The sequence below is a fragment of the Elephas maximus genome, chromosome 7 (genome assembly GCF_024166365.1).
Source record: "Elephas maximus indicus isolate mEleMax1 chromosome 7, mEleMax1 primary haplotype, whole genome shotgun sequence".
Taxonomy (NCBI): Eukaryota; Metazoa; Chordata; class Mammalia; order Proboscidea; family Elephantidae; genus Elephas; species Elephas maximus.
The window spans coordinates 11,127,012-11,151,075 of record NC_064825.1 but is presented as its reverse complement, the minus strand read 5'-3'; the positions used below and the strand labels follow the sequence as shown (position 1 = coordinate 11,151,075).

The following is a 24,064-nucleotide window of genomic DNA, read 5'->3' as shown; positions in this document are numbered from 1 at the left end:
CCACTACATCCATAGATGTAGGCCAAGTTTCGTCTGCTGAACGTATTAAAATCCAAGTAGATTCATCTAAACCTTTGCCAAAGGTTCTCCAGTATTCACTTAAACGCGAAGCAAAGGATGACTTATACCCATCATTCAAGATTTCCTTTCTAAGGGTTTAATTGTCTCTTGTACCAGCCCTTGCAACAGTCCTGTTCTTCTAGTAAGAAAACCAAACAATAGGGGCTGGAGAGATGTTCAAGATTTACATGCCATCAAATCACATTACTCAGATTCCCAATAGTCCCCAATCCTCTATGCACTTTACAGTTTCAGATCTTTGCAGTGTTTTTTTTTTTTTTAAAGTTTTCCTGTACATTCTGAAAGTCATTATTTATTTTTCTTTATTTGGGAAAACCAGCAATTTACCTGGACTGTAATGCCCCAAAGGTTTACTGAACGCCCTACTTATTTCTCTCAAAATTTGCACGCAAATTTGCAGCCTTTACAATTTGCCAAAAAATCTACTTTATCGCAGTATGTTGATGAACTGTTAATTTGCTCAATATCCCAGAAAGCCTGCCTCAAAAATAGTGTAAATGTATTAAAACATCTGGCTGCTAGTGGACATAAGGTTTCCAAAGAAAAATTGCAGTTAGCCGCAACTTCTCTCAAATATTTAGGTCACTTAATCTCTGCAGAAGGCATCTTCATTGATCCTAAATGAAAAGAGGCTATTTTTGCTTTCCATACACCTAAAACAAGCAATTATGAGGACTTCTAGTCCTCTGTGGCTAATGGTGGAGCCCTGTAGCACAGTGGTTAGGAGACTGGATGATAAACAAAAGGTCGGTGGTTTGAATCCACCAGCCACTCCTTGGAAAAGCTATGCGGGGGCAGTTCTACTCTGTCCAATAGGTTCTCTGTCATGGATTGAATTATGTCACCAAAAAAATGTGTGTATCAACTTGGTTAGGCCATGATTCCCAGTATTCTGTGGTTCTCCTCCATTTTGTGATTGTAATTTTATGTTAAGAGGATTAGGGTTGGATTGTAACACCACCCTTACTCAGGTCACCTCCCTGATCCAATGTAAAGTGAGTTTTCCTGGGGTGTGGCCTGCACCACCTTCTATCTCTCAAGAGATAAAAGGAAAGGGAAGCAAGCAGAGGGTTGGGGACCTTACACCACCAAGAAAGCAGTGCCAGGAGCAGAGCGTGTCCTTTGGACCTGAGGTTCCTGCACCAAGATGCTCCCAGACCAAGAGAAGACTGATGACAAAGATCTTCCTCCAGAGCTGACAGAGAGAAAAAGCCTTCCCCTTGAGTTGGTGCCCTGAATTTGGACTTGTCACCTAGTAGACTGTGAGAAAATTAATTTCTCTTTGCTAAAGCCATCCACTTGTGGTATTTCTGTTATAGCAGCACTAGATGACTAAGACAGTCACTATGAGTTCAAAATGACTCGATGGCAATGAGTTTGGTGGTTCTGGGTGGCTATTGTCAGATTTGGATCCCCAACTTTTCCCTTTTGGTTTAACCCTTATATAAATATTTAAAAGCCTTGGGTTTTTTTAAGCTGGATTCATTCCAGCTGACACCAGAAGATCAAGAAGCCATAGCTCAACTGAAGGAGGTCCTGATGAACACACCTGCTTTGGGTTTTTCTAATTACCACTTAGATTTTTCCTTATTTGTGCATGAAATATCTGAAAATGCTTTGGATATCCTTACACAAAACCACAAGGGACAACAGAAATCTGTGGGATATTATAGTATGCAACTCGACTCTGTAGCCAGGGGATATCTTCCCTGCCTTAGGGTTGTGGCAACTACAGCCAAACTGATCGAAACCACTGCAGATGTAGTATTAGGTAACTTTTCAGATGTTTATGTGTCCTACGCTATGTCTGCTTTACTTAATTCTGCCCCAACAAAACATCTTTCTGTCAGCAGACATACCTCCTGTGAGGTTCTCCTGGCTGCATCTAATATTAGGCTATGTTCTGTGACCTGTTTAAATCCAGCCACTCTTCTCCCTGCAACTAATGAAAACGGCTATCCTGCACATGATTGTCTGGACTTAGCTGAACAGATCTTGACTACTCAAAAAGATTTAAAGGAGACCCTTTCAATAAATCCTGATCTAGTTTTGTTTTTAGATGGCTCCTATCTGAAACCTGATCCTACCAGTTCTCATTATCAAGCCAGATATGTTGTTACAACTTCTACTGAGGTCCTTGAAAGTCAGGTCCTCCCTGAAGTCACTTCAGCTCAACAAGCTAAATTAATTGCCCTCACTAGAGCCTGTAGAATTGCTTCTGGAAAGTCCAGAAAGTACAGACGGTAGATATTGTTTTGGAGTAGTCTATGATTTTGGAATGTTATGGAAACAGAGAGGGTTTTTAACCTCCTCTGGAAATGCCACAAAAAATGTAGCCTTAGTAGCAGACCTCTTGGAAGCTTTATTGTTCCCCTCTGAAATTTCAGTAATAAAGATAAGAGCACACCAATCAAAAGGAGTACTCCAGACTGAGGAAATTAGAATAACCTTGCTGATATGACAGCCCAACAAGCTGCCTTTCAAATTACTTCTGCACTTATAATTAATAAAGACAGTCTCCAAATTTATTTACTGACAATTCCAACCTTTGGGAATTTAAAAAAGCTTTTAAGACACCAACGATTGGCCCAAATGGACAAGACTGAGACACAGAAAAGTCAGGGCGTTACCAAGACCTTGTTACTAAATTATGGACTGGGCCTAAGAAGAAAATCTTTTTACCTAACTTTTTGTATGTTTCCATATTATGAGCCTTACATGAAGGATCCCATATGAGATGAGATGAAATGATTGAGGTCTTAAAAAAATAGTAGTTGGGAAAATTTTTTGAGGCTGCTGAACATGTTGCCACCCATGGTCCTATTTCCCCCCACTATAATCCTGGAAAACATCTTAAAGTCCCACCAGGATGGTATCCTTTACCTTCCAGGCCTATGCTTGAATGGCAGTTAGATTTTATTCAACTTCCACCTTCAACTAGTTACAAATATGGGTAGAAGCCTTCCGCTGGCATATGCTACTGCCTCTTTTGTGGCAAAGAAGCTCCTTGAAAGCATCATATCCATCTGGGGAACTCACTTTACCAGCCAAGTTATCCAAGAGCTGTTGACTTTTCTCCATTTATCAAAGACTACATTGCCCTTAGCACCCTCAGTCTTCTGGACTAGTAGAAAGAACTAATAGGACTATAAACACTCAAATAGCAAAACTTTTTGAAGACTTAAATTTGTCCTTGACCAAGGTTCTTTTCCTTAGTTCTTTTAAACCTGAGATCTGCACTGTTTGGATCCCACAAACTGACCCCTATGAAATAGTCACTGTGGTCCGCCTTTATATTGCTTGCACTGACTCTGAAGTACAACCCAAATTACTAAAATATTGTCAATCTTTAATTTGATATTATAAAGAGTATCTTTCACAGGTGAGGGAAGCCTTTAATGAACAAAAATTGGACTCTCGAAGCCTGCCTAAGATAGCTCTAGGAGAATGTGTATACTGGGAAGACATCAACTAAAAGACTCACTTGAACCTCGTTGGAAGGGACCATCCCTACTTCTTCTCACCAATCCCCGTGCAGCCAAGCTTAAAGGAGTTAAACCTTGGATCCACCTGTCACAACTCAAGAGGGCCAAATCTCCTCTTTGGACTACTCAGCCTTCTGCGGTCTTAAAAATTCCCTGCGGCCAGATGCATATGACATCTGAGGTAGACAGCTAGTCCCAAGATCACAAAACAAGACACCTTACATGTTGCTGAAGTTTGTGGACTTTGTTTAACAGTAGTAGTTACTTTTAATAGCCTTATCATATACCTGATGTCTTATTCCGTGGTAATCTTATTTAAAGTGAAGGTTCATTTAAGTCTTATTCCTCTATTCCTAACAATTCGTTCTAGTGCTTGGACAGAGAATGTGTTTGTTAAGTTAGCTCAATCAGTAGCAAGTACCAACAACATGACTGAGTGTTGGATCTGTCATCCCCATCTGTGATATGGGCATGAAAATTAAGATTCACTAGCATCGCCTCTACTGAACTAAAATCTTGTACCCAACACTACTGTTAATTTCAGCACTACTATCAAATGAGCTATACAGGTTAGACTATGGCATTCCCCTGTGCTGTCAGATCAACCTCAGATACAATGCTTTAACTTGATCCAAAAATGGTTTGGTTGACCTAGACACTTGACCTCACCTACAAAGGATTCCTCTTGCTCCAATAGTTCCCATTCCTCTTCCTCTACTGAACTGTTACAAGAAGCAATCCCATTACATTTGGGATGATTGTCTGCTTGTAGCAATTCATTAACAGAAAACTAGACTGAACAAGTTAATCAATCCATTCCCTCCCCCACAAAATGATACGAAAAATGGTATGATTTTTGCCTCTTATGGGTATGTATTTTTGTGTGGGGGATCAAATTACAAAGAACAAAATCCAAGCAATGAATCTTACACCTGGGCACTATCTTGCTTGGATGGTTGGAGATTGATGGGTCAATGCACAATAGGGCTTTTAGGAGTTCCTTTGAATATCCACTCCTATAATGAAAGTATACTTTGGACTAGTGATCTAAAAATTCTCATTTGGAAAAGAGAGACTATCAGCCCAATTCACATAACCCAATACCTGAGAAACCTGGGATGGGATGGGTGTTCTTCCGAGCACTTCACCCAACTGTGGTGTTCCCCAGCCTGAAAAATCTATCCACAACTTATCTGCTACAATGGCTCAAACTGCTGATAATATTGCAGATGGAATGTCAGCACAACAGAAATCTTTGGAATGTCTTGTTAAGGTTATATTAGATCATAAAATAGTCCTTGATTTTCCTTTTAACCCAACAAGGAGGAGTTTGTGTTATTACCAGCAACTCTTGCTGCACTTGGATAAATAACACAGGAGAAGTAGAACAAGATATCAGAAAAATTCGCCAGAAAGCTACTTGGTTACATTCACTACCTCCAATGCCCAATTCTCCCTTTTTAGACATTGGTTCTTGGTTGCACTCTATACTGCAGACTGGATTAATCATTTTGATTTATTATAATAATTATTATAAACCAAACCAAACCTGTTGCTTTTGAGTTGATTCCAACTCATAGCAACCCTCTAGGACAGAGTAGAACTGCTCCACAGAGTTTCCAAGGAGTGTCTGGTGGATTCGAACTGCTAACATTTTGGTTAGCAGCCGTAGCACTTAACCACTATGCCACCAGGGTTTCCATAATAATTCTTATAGGACTAATCAAAAGCTTTATAAAATGTTTGCCTAATTCTTGTAACCAAAATAAGACCCCCCTTGCTATGCAAAGAACTATGTACCTCAAAGAGACATATAGTATGTAATAACCAGCTTAAGTGATCCCTTTAGCAAGTTCAAGGTAATTTTTTTTTCTGTCTTTACTAATGACTAACTTGTTTGATGAACCCCCTCTGTTTCCCAGAATGTTCTGTTTTGATTCTTATTGTCTGAGCTCCATCTGAATTTGTTCCTTCAGTGTGGCCTTGTCTGCTAAAATGACCCCAATGAAATCAACTCACCCTGAAGATGAGGCCTATTAACCTGGCAAGGTGAAGAAAAACAATTATTGAAACAAACCAAAGTCCCTTGAGGAAGGCAGGTAAAGTCCTTGCAGAAGAAAGACTACTTCATTGCTGGTAATCGACACCCCCTACCTGGGATTTGATCAAAAAGAAGGAATGTGCTAACAGAACTTCAAATTAGAGGTATTCAGACTGAGCTCAAAGTAATGGTTTAACTTGGAGCACTCGTGGGCAAACAAGAGGCAAAACTGTGCGGTTGTTCTTTGTTCTCAGAATATACTTGCTAAAGACATTCCAGGGAGCATGTGGCTAAGAGGTTATTGAAAAGTGCTTGCACAGTCTGTTTTCAGGAAAAATGTGATCAACTGATAATGGAAAAAACTGTAGTCATGCAAGACATTGTGTACAAAAACTCACTTTTGCCTCATGTCCAATGGAGCACTTTGTACTTCCACTTAGTGTCACCCAACTTGAATTGTAGTATTCCTCAATAAAACTCACTTCTTTCTTCTCCTAATAGAGTAAGGATTTTGTTCTTCAACATTTCACAGAGTTGAAAGTCCAGGGAAATCAAGGTAGTAAAGTATGTAAGACAAAATACCTGAGAGAGTTTCAGAGAGCTAAAACCCCAGAGATCGGCAGTAAGTCCCCCTCAAATACTCAGCTGAGTACTGATAAACACATACATCTGAGGAAACTATCCAAGGCCTGGGAAAGAACTATGCAAAAGAGTTAGAGGGAATAGTACCGCTGTTCACAAAGGGCTGTGAATAGTGCCTGTTCACATCAGCCAGGCTGAAAATCTATTTCACAGGGCTTTGGGTAGAGCATGCAGAAGAGAATTCCCTCAGTAGTGGGGAATAATTAGCCCCAGACTAAACATGGCTCTGGTATGCCCAACAAATCATAAAAGCCAAACTCAAAAGGATCAACCTATTTCCATGTAACTTAACTGCATCCCAGAAAGACACTCAAGAAGATTAAAATAAAAAAAATCAAGAGATGAAAAATACACTGAATGAGATTAATGACAAATTGGGCATTGCAGAAGAAAATATTAGTGACTTAAAGACATAGCAATAGAAACTATATGAAATGAAACACATAGATAGCTTCAAGCCTAATATATGAATAACTGGACTCCTTGAAAGAGAGGCTGAGGTAGAAAAAGTATTTGAAGAAATAATGCACAAAATGTTTCCAAATTTGATGAAAACTATAATCCCAAAGATCCAAGAACTCCACAAACACATGAAACATGAAGAAAATTAACAAGGTACATCATAATCCAACTGCTCAAAACCACTGATGAAGAGAAAGCCTTAAAAGCAATGGAGAGAAACAAAGATAAGGATGATGGCATATTTATTGTTGGAAACAAGGTAAGCAGGAAAACAGTGGAGCAACATCTTTAAAGTACTAAAAGAAAAAAAAAACTGTCAACTGACAACTCTATACCTAGCGAAAATGTGTTTCAAAAATGAAGGTGAAATAAAAAAACTTTTTTAGACATTCAAAAGCTGAAAGAATTTATCACCAGCATTCCCTCACTGAAAGAAATGTTAAAGGAAATCCTTTAGGCAGAAGGTAAATGATATTAGATGGAAAAATGGACCTACACAAAGGAATGAAGACACCAGAGATGGTAAGTACATGAATAAAATACATAAGGTTTTTTCTTATTATTTAAGTATCTTTAAATTACTTAGTTTATTTTCCCTTAAAATTTCACGTAAAAGGTGAACTCCAGTTTACCCTGTTGCACATGCCTTGGAGGTCATCATAACCCACTCTGACAGGCAGGAGACCTATATATTAGGCTGGCTCGTCTTCTAATAATATTAAAGGCTTCTCAATGACTGTCCTAATCATGGGCTTTGAAAAAAAAAAAAAAATATTGCTAAGCACCTTCCAAAAAGGAGCTGGGGCATTCATTTGCTACTAAGGAAAGAAAATCAGTATTTGAAACAGATTACCATCAAACTCAGAAAGTAATCATGTTCTCTCTTTGAAGTATGACCTACACCAAACAAAATGTATCCAGAATAGTCACAAAAAATGAAACTGCTTGATAATTCTTGGGTTTAGAAACTCCTAGAAAGCTTTGGTTTAAGTTTCGTTTAGCACTTTTCCCAGACTACGACCTCCTGTTCTGTTCTATTACTGCCATTGTACATGGCTAATACTTTAACAGCCCACATTGTCTGGAAAACATGCTGCCCTAGAAAATTTAATAGAATTACCAGAAGGCATGAATCATTGCTTCCAAAAAACATGCAAGTCATGGGACACCCAGAAAATTAGACCATAAATGGATTGAGATGGAACAGTAAGGACAGTACCTCATCTCTTATTCCTTTGTTTCCTAAAAAGCTCATGTATGTAAAGTCCTATATGTGGGGACAAAGATAATGGCAGATCAAAAAGTTCTGGGTTCTCTTCCCAAATAGGGAACCTCTGCAAATAGTAGCGGGAAAGTGACTGGGAAGGGATTGACTACATTCTGTCAATTTCAGGTTCTAAAAGGTTCTAGAAGTTGATCCTATGTACTATTTCTCGGTAATACATTTCTTTGTGACAGTGTTATATGAATTTCCATTAAATAGATAGGACTTTGGATTATGTAATAATCACTTACCTTTCAAAATATAGGGAGACTGAGCTACATGTTCATCACCGTAAAGTACCTCTATCTTCAGCCCTTCATTGACACTTTCATACATTCTATACCTCATCAAAAATGTTCCATCATTCCTGTCCAATGGTTTAGATACATGAATCCGGACTAACTCCTTAGGTGAAAGTGATTTGATTATTACTTTGAATAGTGTTTGACCTGAAAGAAAGAAAATATATATATACACAAATATATAAATAAGTCTACCACTTCACAGTTATTTTGCCTTAACAATTATTGGATACCAAAATAAAAAAAACAAACCTGTTGCCATCAGGTCGATTCCGACTCACAGCAACCCTAAAGGACAGAGTAGAACTGCCCCATAGGGTTTCCAAAAAGTGCCTGGTGGATTTGAACTGCCAACCTCTTTGGTTAGCAGCTATAACTCTTAACAACTATGCCACCAGAGTTTCCAATTATTGGATAGGTGTGTCTATATTGAAATTATTATTTTTTTGTATTAACTTCTATAAGAAGTTGTACATTTTACCTTGGAAGATCCTTGGCTCAACATTTGATTCATTTGTCATTCAGTGAAGACTTACTGAATGAACAAAATCAAATCATTAAAAAAAAGCACAGAAGAAATGAATTTCTATTTGATCTTTTCTCCTTTGGGTAGGATTGAAGCTCAACCATTCCAGATGGTTAAAAATTCATGAACTCTTAAAATGACAGAGCGCTAAGGTAATCCAACTTTCTACTTGTAAAATACACACAAGCTTTTTTGCAAACCATTTCCATATCTAATAACCCACAATTCTGAAAGAAAATCCCTTTTTAAAAATCCAAATTTGAAGATATACTTTTAAGCCCATTTCCTTAGTTACAAAGATTATAAGTAGTACCAGACTGTGCACAAATACATTATATGCACACACACATCTTTATAAATACTAGGGTTTACTTCTCTGAGTCTGTTTCCTCAGCTTGCAATGAAATGACTATACTAGAATGATCTAACATCCCTTCGAAATCCAAAATTCTATGTTTTCTGTTCTAGGGAAAATAATACCTACTTTTAACAAACCTACCTTTTTCTATTTGCAGTATGGAGTCCCCGGGTGGTGCAAATAGTTAATATGCGTGGCTGCTAACTGAAAGCTTGGAGATTGAAGTCCACACAGGGACACCTTGAAAGCAATGCCTGGAGATCTACTTCCAAAAAATCAGCCATTTAACACCCTATGGAGCACAGTTCTGAAGCAGGCAGTCATGAAAGGGTTATTAACCATCCCACCACAGTTGTTTTTGAGAAAATTCTACTCCTGCTACATTTTTGTTGCAACTTTTACAGCATTTCACCATGATTGATCGAATCCCCAGGTTTCTTGTCTTCTCCTGGCAAGCTGGCCGAGGCACAGGCGCACTGACTCTGAATCTACCTGCGCTATGACCTTCCTGGGGTGGCAGTAGCGAGCTGTCGCCATTTTTTACAGGGCTGCGCACAGTATTTTTAGAGCCACATGCAAAAACCCATTCAGTAAAATTATGCAGACTGCACACTCATCAAAAGACTGAAGATCCTCCCCTCACTGTTCATGCATATGTATGTCACTCCCTATAAAAGGAGCAAATCTGCCCTAATTCAGGGAGCTGGCAGCCTTAGGTCAGGAGACCCTGCCTGTCTCCCAGTTTGCAAACTGTGAATAAACCTTTCTGTCCTTCCAACCCTGTGTCTGGCTGACTTCAACTCGCTAGTCTGCTTGACAAGAACCTATTAGTTGACGGTTGCAGTTCTACTCTGATGCACATGGGGTCGCCATGAGTCGGAACTGACTTGATGGCAACCGGTTATTTGCAGTATATTAGCTAACTTACCTAGGCTTTGAAACAATATTGTTGTAATTAATGTTACGGTGGCCCAGGTAGAAATTTTGGAACCTCTTTCTTCAAAGAGTACGGTGTATATACCATTCAAATCTGATCCTTACCAAAGCAAGAACTCCACGAGCTGACTCTGACTCATAGTGACCTATAGGATAGAGTAGAACTGCCTCACAGGGTTTCCAAGGTTGTAATCTTTATGGAAGCAGACTTACACATCTTTCTCCAATGGAGTGGCTGTTGAGTTCGAACCATTGACATTTCAGCTGAGTGCTTGGCCACTGCGCCATCAGGGCTCCTAATCTGATCCTTAAACCAAAAATCAAACCCACTGCCACTGAGTGGATTCCAACTCATAGTGACCCTACAGGACAAAGTAGAATTGCCCCATAGTGTTTCCAAGGCTGTAATCTTCACGGAAGCAGACTGCCACAGCTTTCTCCTGTGGAGAGGCTGGTGGATTAGAACCACTGACCTTTCAGTTAGCAGCCAAGAGCTTAACCATTATGCCACCAGGGTTCCTTAATCTGATCCTTACCAAGTTTGAAAATAAGGAGCAGTTAATGGCCTATGGGAGCCCTGGTAATGAGTGGTTAAGAGCTTGGCTGCTAACCAAAAGGTCAGCAGTTCAAATCCAACAGGTGCTCCTTGGAAACTATGGGGCAGTTCTACTCTGTCCTATAAGGTCACTATAGGGTCGTTATGAGTCAGAATGGACTCCAAGGCAATGGGTTTTTGTTTTTTTTGAGGAATAATTAATCACCCATGCCAAGGGGAAATGTTAAAAAGGTAGTTAATCCTCTTAAATCCACAGCCCTGGTTAACAGTAAATTGTGACCAAAGTAGTCTTTCATCTTAACATCTATCACATTATGAAATTAAGCATATTTTAATACATAGTTTTCCAAATTACTGAGGAAAATTTGTCTCCTACTCTTAGTTCCCGAATCTAGTTAAGTATAAATTTGTACTTTCTCTTGATCTTCAAGGGTTTTAGTTTTTCTTGTGGGTCAGGAGAAGTGTTTCTTAGCCTCTTCAACTTAAGAATAGGAATCCAGTATCTGGCATCTTGCTATTAAATAATTATGTACCAAACAAATACTTGTTAGGATCCTTGAAACAAGTGTGATAAATTTATAAAAATCTGCTAAAATAAATGAATTACAATGTATAAACTGAGAGGATTTTTTTAAAGGTAATAACTTAATATGAAATTATTAAAAATGTTAGCCAATTACCTGAAATGTTCAAATAAAACATATAAACTTTGCAATATTTCCCATTTGGTTTCAGAAAGGCAAATGGTATGGACATGAGAAAGCCATTTCCTCTGTTCCCTCACCAAACTGGAAAAGTACAAAAAATTTTTTTCTTGCGTCTTAATCAAATAGTCCTGTTCTCTGTAATTTTATGATTTAAATAAGCAAATCAGATATAAGACAAGCATATTAATGACTGATTTTTTGGACAGAGCTGGACTTAAAGAAAACTAACTCTACAACCTTAGGCAAATCACTTCATTATTTGTAAACTGATAAATCTCTGCTGCTGTAGTGGTTAACTGCTAACCAAAGGGTCGGCAGTTCAAACCCGCCAGTCACTTCTTGGAAACTCTGTGAGGGCAGTTCTACTCTGTCCTATAGGGTCGCTACGAGTTGGAGTCGACTCGATGGCAAAGGGTTTGGTTCAGGTTTACATAAATCCTTATGGGCTCTTCCAGTTACAGTATTTTATCTCTGAAATAGAATTTGACAGTTATATTTCAAAATATATATAGAAAAATATAACAATCAGAAATACATATTTTAAATGTTGTTATTTTCATAGTAACCTTCCATGCCTATGTCATCTTTATGTCTAAAATGAATGTACGTTAGGATCAATGCAAAATAATACTGATCATGTACTGCACTGGAAATAAGTAATTCAAACCTCATAAAAGAGAAAATGAGAAGAGTATAATTACAAGTTACTTCTAATAGAAGGAACGTGAATTCTCATTTGTTCTGGGGACTAATATAATACAACAGAACTGACACTCAGTTTGAGTTTTTCTACTCCACAAATCCAAACTTCTTTAAGAGAAACGACTAATTGGATAGGAATGTAGTGATTATGTAGACATAAGAAGGTTGTCAGTATCTGTCTTAGATCATTAGAAGCCGAAATCTCGAACACTTTTGATTTGGAAAGAAATCATAAGCATTTTGTTTTCTTTAATTCACTTACTTAGTACCTATTATGTGCTGGTCCCTAAGCTTGAAATTTTCTCATCTATTTTGTATTTCATTTACTTTCTCCAATTTATTAGGTATTTGTCTCTGCCATTTTCTAGATCAGGAAACCAAGGCTCTAAGAAGTTAAATAACTTGCCCAGGTCTCATACATAACTCATATCGGAGCCAATATTTCGACAAAGCTTAAATCCATCTTCTTTCAAAGCCTGCTCTGGATCTACCTTGTCACACTGCAGAAGGTTAACACATAGAGTTGCAGAATTGAAAGTTGGAGGAATAACCTCTGGCATTCCTAGTACAATGGAGTCATCTTCCCAGTCCTAAAGGAAGTTTATTCTGTAACATAGGATTATTAAAGCTTCAATGCACATTGTTGACCAAATGAACGGAGTCCCAGAAGGCCAGGCTGGTATGCCCTGAGGCCAAATGGAAATCCTCCCAAAAACATCTGGCTGCCTTCTGACCATGGACACTCTCCAGGATCTTATTAAAAACTGATGGTTTTTAATAATATGATTAAACAATCATATTAAGGGTGATTTTATGAAAGGAAAAAAGCACTGAACTAGGTATTCAGAAGGGCTGAGGTTCTGGTCTTAGCTGTGAGATTTACTAGATACGGGACTACATGCAAGACATTTTAGCTTCACTTAAGGGCCTTAGTTTCTTATGTGTAAAATGAAGAGACTATTATTGATCCTTCCAATCTCACAAGATTATCATGGAGAGCAAATTAAAGAGGGCATTTAACACAGTTTATAACTAACGTACTACACAACTAGGAAGTAATATCATTTCATGAAATTATTATTACTGATGAAGGGAAAGGAAGTCTGAGTAGAAAATGAGTATTCATATTCTACCATCTTGGCATATTCCAACCACCGTTTCTCCAGCCCTTCTTTCTTTTCTTCTCCAATATTTACTGAGCATCCACACTAGGCATTGTGCTAGATGCTGGGAATATGACAGTATGAACAGGTCCTGCCTACATTCAAAATAGTAGAAAATGCTCAATTTAAGACAGAGGCTAGTGAAAATAAAGATATAGGCTTTTTTCCCCATCCAAGGTCACAGGCTCCCTGATCTCTATCCATGAACCCCAGTTTAAGATCCACTGCTTTAGACTAATCACATTCACAAAATGGTTGTTATCGAAGTACCTGGATGCATGCCGCTCAAAGGACTTAATAATGGTATTCAGGTAAGTGCTGCACTGTTAAATGGGTATGACAATTCAGAAGGGAATCTTGGTAAGTCATGTTAAGACGGGCTACAACTTGAGAAAAATTTTCCTCTTTTTCAACTAGTTCTTAGGAAAGAAAAGACTTCAGGACTTGTAAGTGAATCATGGGTGGCAAAAAATGTAAGAAACTGGATGGACAAGCTTTTCAGAACTATAAGGCAGCTTTTTAGATGGAAGACAGAAGTCAAATTGCCTACAAGGAAAGGAGGGGAAAACACGGTTTAAGACTTAGGTTGTCTGAAAAAACTTAGTGAAACTTTTTAGTTTTGTTTTTCTTATAACTTTTTTGCTGGTTAAAAAACATGGGCATTTTGTAGACATTTTTTGGAGGGAAAAGAGTACCAAAAGAAAAATAAACTCCTACCATCTTGCTATATACTAATAACACTGATCAGTTTAGGTATGGGTTTATTTATTTATTACAAAATTGGGACGAAATTGTGTAATTTATTTTCTATTTGTTTCATCCTTAACCCAGTACACCCATTGCCGTCGAGTCAATTCTGACTCAGAGCGACCCTATAGGACAGAGTAGAACGGCCCCATAGGAGGAGCACCTGGTGGATTCGAACTGCCAGCCTTTTGGTTAGCAGCCATGGCACTTAACCACTAGGCCACCAGCATTTCCAACCCACTTCAGGCATTATTAAATAATCTATTAAAACATTATTTTAATGTCTATAAGATATTCTATCACATGAATATACCATACTTTATTACTTTATGGTTGGCTACTTAGACTTTCTATAATAAATCATTATAAAGCTGCAATAATATCCTTGCACATAAATCTTTCACCACATTTCTGACTATTTTCTCAGGATAGTTACCTAAAAATTAGATCACTAGATTAATAGGCATGAACAGTTTTTTGGGGGTGAGGGCAAATGACATCTTTTAAAAAATTACATTTTCTAACTATTGAAACTAATTTTTTTAATATTAGGCTTGTAAATGTTTAGGACTTTTGATAGATTTGGAAATTACTTTCCAGAAAAAAACATTTTATCAATTTGTGTTCCCACCAGAAGGGGATAAAGGTCACACAACCCACTGCTGTCCAGTGGATTCCAACTCAGAGCAGCCCCGTAGGGTTTCCGAGGCTGTAATTCCCTGTGGGCGCAGACTGCCGAATCCTCCTCCCACAGAGCTGCCGGGGGTCTCAAACGGCCGACCTTCCGGTTAGCAGCTCATCACTTTAGCCACTGCACCCCCAGGGCTCCTACGAGAGCATCTCACTGCTCCCTTAACATTTGGAGTACTACCACTTAAAAAAAATCTTTGCTCACTTAGGGAACATAGGTACGATACTTCTTAGACACAACCAAACACCTTGTGAGATTGTGGTACTCTGGGTTTGAAGATTGAGGGCCATTGTCTTGTGGGACGACTCTGGCTAATTGGCATAATATAGTTCATACAGTGTAGGTTCTATATTCCATTGTGGTGAGTAGTGTCTGGGGTCTTAAAAGCTTATGAAAAGCCATCTAAGCTACAACTATTGGTCTCTAACTCATCTGGACCAAAAGAGAAAGGAAACCAAAGACTCAGAAGAAAGTAGTCTACAGGACTAACAATCACCACTAACCACGGCCTCATCTGCTGACACCAGAGGAACCAGATGGTACCTGGCTACCATTACCAACCGTTCTGATCAGAGCCACAGCAGGTGGATCCTTACAGAAAGGGAGAGAAATGTGGAACAGAATTCAAATTCTTAAAAAGTTCACACTTATTGGACTAGTTGAGACTAGAGGACTCCCTGAAACTACCGCCCTGAGATACACTTTAAACCTTAAACTGAAAACTTCCCTGGAGGTAAACTTTTAGCTAAATAACAAATTGGCTCATAAAATAAAGAATTATCACCCATGAGTAAAGAGTTTAAGAAAAATCATCCACAGAAGACCAAATTGTCAAAAATTACTCTAAAGCAGAGATAAGAAGGTAAGAGGGCAGGGAAACTACCGTACTGGAAATGGTACAATCAGAAAGGAATGAACAAGAATAATGACACACTGAGAAAAATGTAACCAATAGCACTGAATAATTTGTACAGGAATTGTTAAATGAGAATCTAATTTGCTGTGTACACTTTAACCTTAATCACAATAAAATATTAATTTAAAAAAATCTTTGCCAATATTTTTAGGAAAAAAAGCAAAATTTTATTTGAATTTGTATTTTTCATTAATGTTGCTGTTGTTTTTGTTAGGTGCCATCAAGTCAGTATAGTGACCCTATGTACAGCAGAACTAAGCATTTCCCAGGCTTGCGCCATCCTCACAATTGTTGTTATGCTTGAGCCCATTGTTGCAGCCACTGTGTCAATCCATCTCATTGAGGGTCTTCCTCTTTTTCTCTGACCCTCTACTTTACCAAGCATGACGTCCTTCTCCAGTGACTGATCCTTCCTGATAACATGTCCAGTGTATGTGAGACATAGTCTCACTATGCTTGCTTCAAAGGAACATTCTGGTTGTACTTCTTCCAAGACAGATTTGTTTGTTCTTTTGGCAATCCATGGTATATTCGATATTCTTCGCCAGCGTCACAATTCAAAGGCATCAATTCTTCTTCTGTCTTCCTTATTCATCATTCAGTTTTCAGATGCATATGAGGTGATTGAAAACATCATGGCTTGGGTCAGGAGCGCCTTAGTCCTTAAAGTGACATCTTTGCTTTTCAACACTTTAAAGAGGTCTTTTGCAGCAGATTTACCCAATGCAATGCGTTTTTTGATTTCTTGACTGCTGCTTCCATGAGTGCTGATTGTGAATCCAAGTAAAACAAAATCTGTGACAACTTCAATCTTTTCTCTGTTTATCATGATGTTGCTTATTGGTCCGGTTGTGAGGACTTTTGTTTTATGTTGAGGTGTAATCCATACTGAAGGCCGTGGTCTTTGATCTTCATCAGTAAGTGCTTCAAGTCCTCTTCACTTTCAGCAAGCAAGGTTGTGTCATCCACATATCACAGGTTGTTGATGAGTCTTCCTCCAATCCCGATGCCCCAGTCTTCTTCATATAGTCCAGTTTCTCGGATCATTTGTTCAGCATACAGATTGAATAGGTATGGTGAAATGATACAACCCTGACACATACCATTTCTGACTTTAAACTACGCAGTATCCCTTGCTCTGTTCAAATGACTGCCTCTTGATCTATGTACAGACTCCTTACGAGCACAATGAAGTCTTCTGGAATTCCCATTCTTCGCAATGTTATCCATAATTTATTATGATCCACACAGTCAAATATCTTTGCATAGTCAATAAAACACAGGTAAACATCTTTCTGGTTTTCTCCACTGTCAGCCAGGATCCATCTGACATCAGCAACGATATCTCTTGTTCCACATCCTCTTCTAAATCCGGCTTGAATTTCTGGCAGCTTCCTGTTGGTATTCATGATACTGTTTGATAATTTCCACATTCACTTGGATCACCTTTCTTGAGAACAGGCAAAAATACGGATCTCTTCCAGTCAACTGGCCAGGTAGCTGTCTTCCAAATTTCTTGTCACAGATGACTGGGAACTTCCAGCATTGCATCTGTTTGTTGAAACGTCTCAGTTGATATTCCGTCAATTCCTACAGCCTTTCTTTTCGCCAGTGCCTTCAGTGCAGCTTGGACTTCTTCCTTCATTACCATTGGTTCCTGATCATATGCTACCTCCTGAAATGGCTGAATGTTGACCAACTCTTTTTGGTGTAGTGGCTCTGTGTATTCCTTCCATCTTGTTTTGATGTTTCCTGCATCTAATATTTTCCTTGTAGAATCTGTCAGTATCGCAGCTTGAGGCCTGAATTTTTTCTTCAGTTCTTTCAGCTCGAGAAATGTCAAGCATTTTCTTCCCTTTCTGTTTTCTCTCTCTACATCTTTGTACATCATTACAATACTATGCTTTGTCTTCTCCAGCCGTCCTTTGAAATTTTCTGTTCAGGCATTTTATTTCATTTCTTTCGTTCACTTTAGCTACTCTATGTTCAAGAGCACGTTTCAGAGACATTCATTTTGGTCTTTTCTTTCTTTCCTGTCTTTTTAACGACCTCTTGCTTTCTTTATTATGCATGATATCGTTGATATCATTCTACAGCTTGCCTGGTCTTTGGTCATTAGCATTCAATGTGTCAAATCTATTCTTGAGATGGTTTCTAAATTCAGGTGAGATATACTCAAGGTCATACTTTGGCTCTTGTAGACTTTTTCTAATTTTCTTCAGTTTCAGCTTGAACTTGCATATGAGCAATTGATAGTCTGTTCCACGGTCAGCCCTTTGTCTTATTCTGACTGATGATATTGAGCTTTTCCATCTTCTTTTTCCACAGATGTAGTTGATTTGATCCCTGGGTATTCCATCTGGAAAGGTCCACGTGTGTTGTCGCCATTTATGTTCTTGAAAAAAGGTATTTGCAGTGAAGAAGTCATTGGTTTTAAACAAATTCTACCATGTGATCTCTGGCATCATTTCTATCACCATATTTTCCAAATGCCAATCCTTCTTCGTTTTCAACTTTGCATTCCCCTTCACCAGTAATTATCAATACATCCTGAATGCATGTTCAATCAATTTCAGACTGCAAAAGTGGGCAAAAATCTTCAATTTCTTCATTTTTGGCCTTAGTGGTTGGTGTGTAAATCTGAATAATGTCGTATTAATTGGTCTTTCTTGTAGGCGTATGGATATTATCCTATCAGTGACTGCGTTGTACTTCGGGATAGATCTTGAAATGTTCTTTTTGACAATGAATGCAACGCCTTTCCTCTTCAAGTTGTCATTCCCATTACCGCAGGCCATACAAATGCCTGATTCAAAATGGCCAATACCAATCCATTTCAGCTCAATAATGCCTAGTACACCAATGTTTATGTGTTCCATTTCATTTTTGACAATTTCCAATTTTCCTAGATTCATACTTTGTACATTCCAGGTTCTGATTATTAAAGAACGTTTACAGCTGTTTCTTCTCATTTTGAGTCATGCCAGATCCTGAAAATTTGACTCCATCCATGTAATTAAAGTTGAATCTACTTTGAGGAGGCAGCTCTTCCCCCGTTGTCTTTTGAGTGCCTTCCAATCTGAGGGGCTTATCTTCTGGCATTATACCAGACAATGTTCTGCTGCTATTCATAAGGTTTTCAGTGGCTAATTCTTTTCAGAACTAGACAGCCAAGTCCTTCTTCCTAGTCTGTCTTAGTCTGGGAGCTCAGCTGAAACCTGTTTGCCATGGGTGACCCTGCTAGTATTTGAATACTGGTGACATAGCTTCCCCCATCACAGCAACACGCAAGCCCCCACAGTACGACAAACTGACAGGGCTTTCAATAATAGTAGGATTAACAGTATTTCATTTTGGATCTTGCAATTTCCCTTTTTCATATATAAATTAATTTTTCCATCTCCTTTTCTTTCTTAAGTTTTAGTCTCTAATTACAAAATTCACTTTAGAAAATAAGGAAAACCATAAAGAAGAAAATACACCCCTAGTAAAAGACTCTGAAGCTGGGTTAAGAATCTTTTCTCCTGATCCTTAGGGCAATGGAAAGTTTTTCTAAGACTAAACAAACCAAAGTCATAATTTTCAAGGGTACACCTTCCAGAAACACAGATGTAACCTCTCTTCTGTTAAGATACCTTACAGACACTTTAAACAATATTTCTGGTTTTTGTGTATGTATGTATGTATGTATATACATGTGTACATATATATTTGTTGCGGAAACCCTGATGGCGTAGTGGTTAAGTGCTACGGCTGCTCACCAGGTGCTCCTTGGAAACTCTATGGGGCAGTTCTAGTCTGTCCTAAAGAGTCGCTATGAGTCGAAACTGACTCCACAACAGCGGTTTTTTTTTTTAATTTGCTGTTAGTTGCCATCAAGTTGATTCTGAATCATGACGACCCTACTTGCGCAAAGTAGAACTGCTCCACACGGTTTTCAAGGCTGTGACCTTTGAGCTAGTAGTCAGGTGCTTAACCATTTTGGGCCACCCAGGGGTGATATATAAATCTTTACGTCACTTTAAGTCATATACCACTTGGATTTTACCTGAGGGTCTTCAGTATACATCCTTACCACCCATTTATCAGTTTGTCATACTGTGGTGGACTGAGTGTTGTTATGAACTGGAAGCTATGTCGCTGGTATTTCAAATACCAGTGGGGTCACCCATGGTGGACAGGTCTCAGTGGAGCTTCCAGACTATGACAGAACAGGAAGAAAGGCCTGGTAATCTACTTCCAAAAAGCAGCCAAAGAAAATCTTATAGATCACAACAGAATATTGTCCGATACAGTGCTGGAAGATGAGTCACCTAGGTCGGAAAAACAAAAAATTTTTTTTTTTTTTGTTGGAAGGCACTTAAAATACACAGTGGCTGCCAACAATGGATTCGAGCGTACAAACAATCATGAAGATGAAGCCTCCACCGAGACCTCCCCCTGCTCCGCTGTGGTTCCCTGCCCACCGCCCCCCCCCCCCCCGCCACAGCCCACCAAGCCACAGCTTCTAACTGCAGTTTGGCCATAACCACAGTTTGAATCTGGTGCCAGAATCCTGCGCACGCGCAAACCAAGATTTTGGCACGTGCAGGACCTGAAGAGCTGTGTCCTCTGTCCTTGGACCTGAACATCACTGACATGATTCAACATCCAAACCTCCAAATGTGGACATGGGAGGGCTAAGGGCAGAGAGTTCTGGGCACCAAACCCAACCCCCAGACACCACTGTAAGACAGGGCGCAAACGCCCTGAGATTGGAGGGTGCCTGTTTGAGGAACAGCAGAGAGACTCATGTGGCTAGAGAAGCAAGTAAAAGAGAGAGAGGCTATACTATCAGGGAGGTAATAGGGGGTTGGGTGTGGAACCTAGGGACTTATTAAGACAAGGAACAAAGAGACCCCAAATCTGCAAAGTAACAAGAAATGGACCAGGGCGCAGAAACAAAGCCATTCCCCAGAACAAGGAGGCAGGGTATCTAAAAATAGCCTGCAAACTTCTTTAAAGTTGCCTTTCAGAAGCAGCTGGAGAAAACCAGCCCCAGGGATGCAGAACATCCACCTGTGACCACTTTGTGACTTTCCGCCAGGGACAGTGAGGGGCTGTAGCCCCAGCCGGGGAATCGAACCTGGGGAGCAAGAGGTTGCACAGGCACTACACCCCATAATAAGTCCTGCTAGGAATCCCAGAGGCCTCCGGAACAGGAGCCAGCTTGGAAAGCTGCTGCACGTGCACCTGAGTTAACATATCCCCGCCTGTGTCTATGAATAAACATGAATCTTTTCCTGCCCAAGAACTTTAAAAAATCTGGGGCCGTCTTTTGTTCTGTGAGACGGGGGTATGCTTCGCTCTAGGCCCTCCTTGTCTCAGCCTGCAAGCCTCTCCAATAAAGCTTGCTTTTTTTTTTTCCTGTGGAAAACTCTACATGCCTTACCTACGCATTCTTGACCAGTGAGAGTCAAGAATCTTATTCTGGTAACACTTGGAAATAAAAAGCTCCCCAGTGCCCTCAGACAGCGAGCACATGGCATTATGGTCGCTAGACCCCGCGCTGTTCCTGTCTGTGCAGAAAATAAATTTCCACTTTCTGTTTCCCTTGTAATTGGTGGTGTGGCAACCGTCTTATTTTAATTGGCTAATAGAGTAGGACAAGAACCCTCCTTCGGCTACAATGATGGCGCAAGATCAGGCAACGTTTCATTGTTGTACACGGGATCACCACAGATCAGAGCTGACTTGTCCACAACCAACAACATACACACACCACAGGTTGGCAAACTTTGGCCAGTCCAGCTCACAGCCTGTTTCTGTAAGACCAAAGAACTAAGAATGGTTTTTACATTTTTAAATAGCTTAAAAACAAGAGTAATACTTTGTGACCCATGAAAACTGTATGAAATTCATATTTCAGTGTCCATAAATACAATTTTATTGGAACACAGACATGCCCATTGTTTACAAACTGTATAAGGCTACAAGGCAGACTGAATAATTGTAACAGAGACTATGATCTGTAAAGCCTAAATTATTTATTATCTGGTACTTTTAAGAAAAAGCTTGCCAAACGCCAGTATACACTCATGAGTGCCTGCCAGTAGAGTCAGAATTATTGCGTATAAAGCATATGAAACCAGTTGTCTAAGGATTTAGAGTCTAACTGGTAGACACAGTATCAAAGTGATCATCAGAACAACCTTAGGACAGGTGTTCTAAATCAAATGCAGACAGAAGCCACTGAGGTGGCTAAGGAAGAGGTAGATTCTTGTCGTTCCTCAGCTCCGAATTCTCCAGGGGGTCTCTTATTTAGTTCTAAAATCCTTTGCTTGGCATTCAAGGCCCTTGGGGGATTTTTGGCTACATTCCTTTCTGCTCTGCATCATTTAATTACTTATTTTCCTGAACACCTTTGTATATGCTGGTGCCTCCATTTGCATGCCTACCTAACAAATCCTCTCATCCTTCACATCTCAGCTCCTGAAATCTTCCTAATTGTCCTAGGAGACTGGCGGCTCTTCTGTATTTCCACTGCATTCTGTACCTACCTTCACTAAAGTAATTATCTTGCACAGTAATTGGTTATTTGCGTGCCTGTTTTCCCAACAAACTTGAATTTTTTGATGGGCAGGCAACAGAATACCAAACTGATAGTAGTAAGTAGACAGCCAGTAAATATTTGTTGAATGAATGAAATAAAATAAAATCATTAAATCTAAAAGTGAATTACGTTTGACTCCTAAATTCTCTGCTTTGCCCACACTCCCTAGCCCGAAGCTGAGGCCCATTTCTAGCAGCTATACAAAGTTCCCAGCTCCACTGGCAGAAGAGGCACTGGGTTATTCTGATTGTCTCTTACTGATAAAACAGGGTGTGAGTTGGCTGCAGCCCCAAACTTAAACATAAGTTCGCAAAGTCTGGCTGGCAACGACTTGAAACCAGCAGGACTGGTCGTAAAACGTTGCAAAGGAGACCACGGGAGGATTGGGCGGAAGGGATTCAGGGCAAGAACCATCCTCGTGGAGGGAAAACTTAATGATTTCCAGTCAGTTTCATTAATTCCGGAAACCCTGGTGGCGTAGTGGCTAAGAGCTACGGCTGCTAACCAAAAGGTTGGCAGTTTAAATCCACCAGGCGCTCCGTGCAAACTCTGTGGGGCAGTTCTACTCTGTCCTATAGGGTCGCTATGAGTCGGAGTCGACTCGACAGCAGTGGGTTTGGTTTGGGTTTGGGTTCATTAACTCCTGTAATCTGCTTTCAAAAACTCAAAAGTATAAGAATGAAACAAAAATCTAACATGCAAACCTGCCTACATTTCCCGTATACTAGTTTTTAGTTGGCTGGTTCAAACCGATCAGGCCCGAACATTCTACTCTGGCTTGGTGACTCATCACATTAAGGCACTTTCTGCAAAGTGTAACATTTCAGGCAACTAAGTCAGAGCTGGAACGGCCACCGCCAACGTGTAACCCACACAGAGTTAATTACCACCCCGGGGGCCGGCCACTCTGAACACCAGTTCCCGCACGTTAACGTGGAAACAATTCTGGAATTCATTCATGCATTCAACAACTTTTGTTTCACCCGCCCTTTGTGTCTGGGGGCTAGAAAGGAAGTGACTAAACCCGAGAAAAGGGCAGCACACGCCGGGAGGAAGGGCGCCACACAGGCCGGGGCGCCGATCCCTAAAGAAGAGGTGGCGGCGGGAAGCGCGGCGGGGACGACGGGGGAGCGTGCAGCGGGGCGAGGAGCAGGCCGGAGACTGCATGCTACCTGGGGGCGAGCCAGTGAGGTTCTGGCCGTCCGAGCCGACCGCCTGTAGGTAGAAATAGCGCACTGGCAGAACGACGTCCGCCTGCAGCCCCGGCCCCCACACCAGGCTCCACGGCGCGCTCACGGGCGCCTCGGGGGTCCCGGTGGCTACGAGCAGGAGGAGCTGCAGCAGCAGCAGGGCCCTAGGGAGGCGGCGCATGGTCCCCACGGCCGCCGCGGTCCAGCTCTGTGGCGGCGGGGAGGGTCCGAAGCGCCGCGGGCCCAAGCGAGGCCCACCCGGGGGCGGCTCTGCCCGCGGCCGCTCGCCGTCCCGCCCCCCGGGTCTCTGGACAGGAAGGCCAGGAAACCGGGTCGTCACCGGCCTTGCGCACTGCGGAGGGTGAGCAGTGGAAACACGCCCTCCGCCCCAGCCGGGTGGGCCGGGCGAGAACAGGGATGGAGGGGTGGATATGCAGACACTAAGGTGCGAATCAGCGTCCTTGCACACCCGGCCTCCTTGTCTGGTTGCTTGAATTTGTTGAATTTGGTTGCTTGAATTTGAATTTGATTTAGGGAAAACCATTTTTTTAAAGGACGCAAGCACAGTGGTGGCTGCTGTGGGAAAGAGAAAGGACTCCGCCCGAAGAACTTCGTTGTAGTTTAAGGAAGTGCCTTTCGCCAAGGATTTCACCGGGTTTACAAGGTGCAGAGCAAACCTCGGAAACCCTGGTGGCGTAGTGCT

The 24,064-nt window shown here is 40.5% G+C and overlaps 1 protein-coding gene across 5 annotated transcripts in view; it reads right to left on the bottom strand.

Annotated features, from left to right (window-relative positions):
- POGLUT3 (protein O-glucosyltransferase 3) overlaps positions 1–23,659 on the bottom strand; it is a 43,713-nt gene extending 20,054 nt beyond the window's left edge. For 2 of the 5 annotated variants that reach the window (XM_049889367.1, XM_049889365.1), the window contains exons 1-2: positions 23,344–23,659; positions 8,227–8,424 (exon numbers count right to left, since the gene is read on the bottom strand). In XM_049889367.1, coding sequence (XP_049745324.1) covers positions 8,227–8,424; positions 23,344–23,542 — 397 coding nt within the window. In that variant the 5' untranslated portion in view covers positions 23,543–23,659. Of the gene's footprint in view, positions 1–8,226; positions 8,425–9,302; positions 19,893–23,343 lie in introns of those variants that run through there. The other 3 variants (XM_049889368.1, XM_049889366.1, XM_049889369.1) reach the window with 3 other exon arrangements.
- Positions 23,660–24,064: the final 405 nt, after the last annotated feature.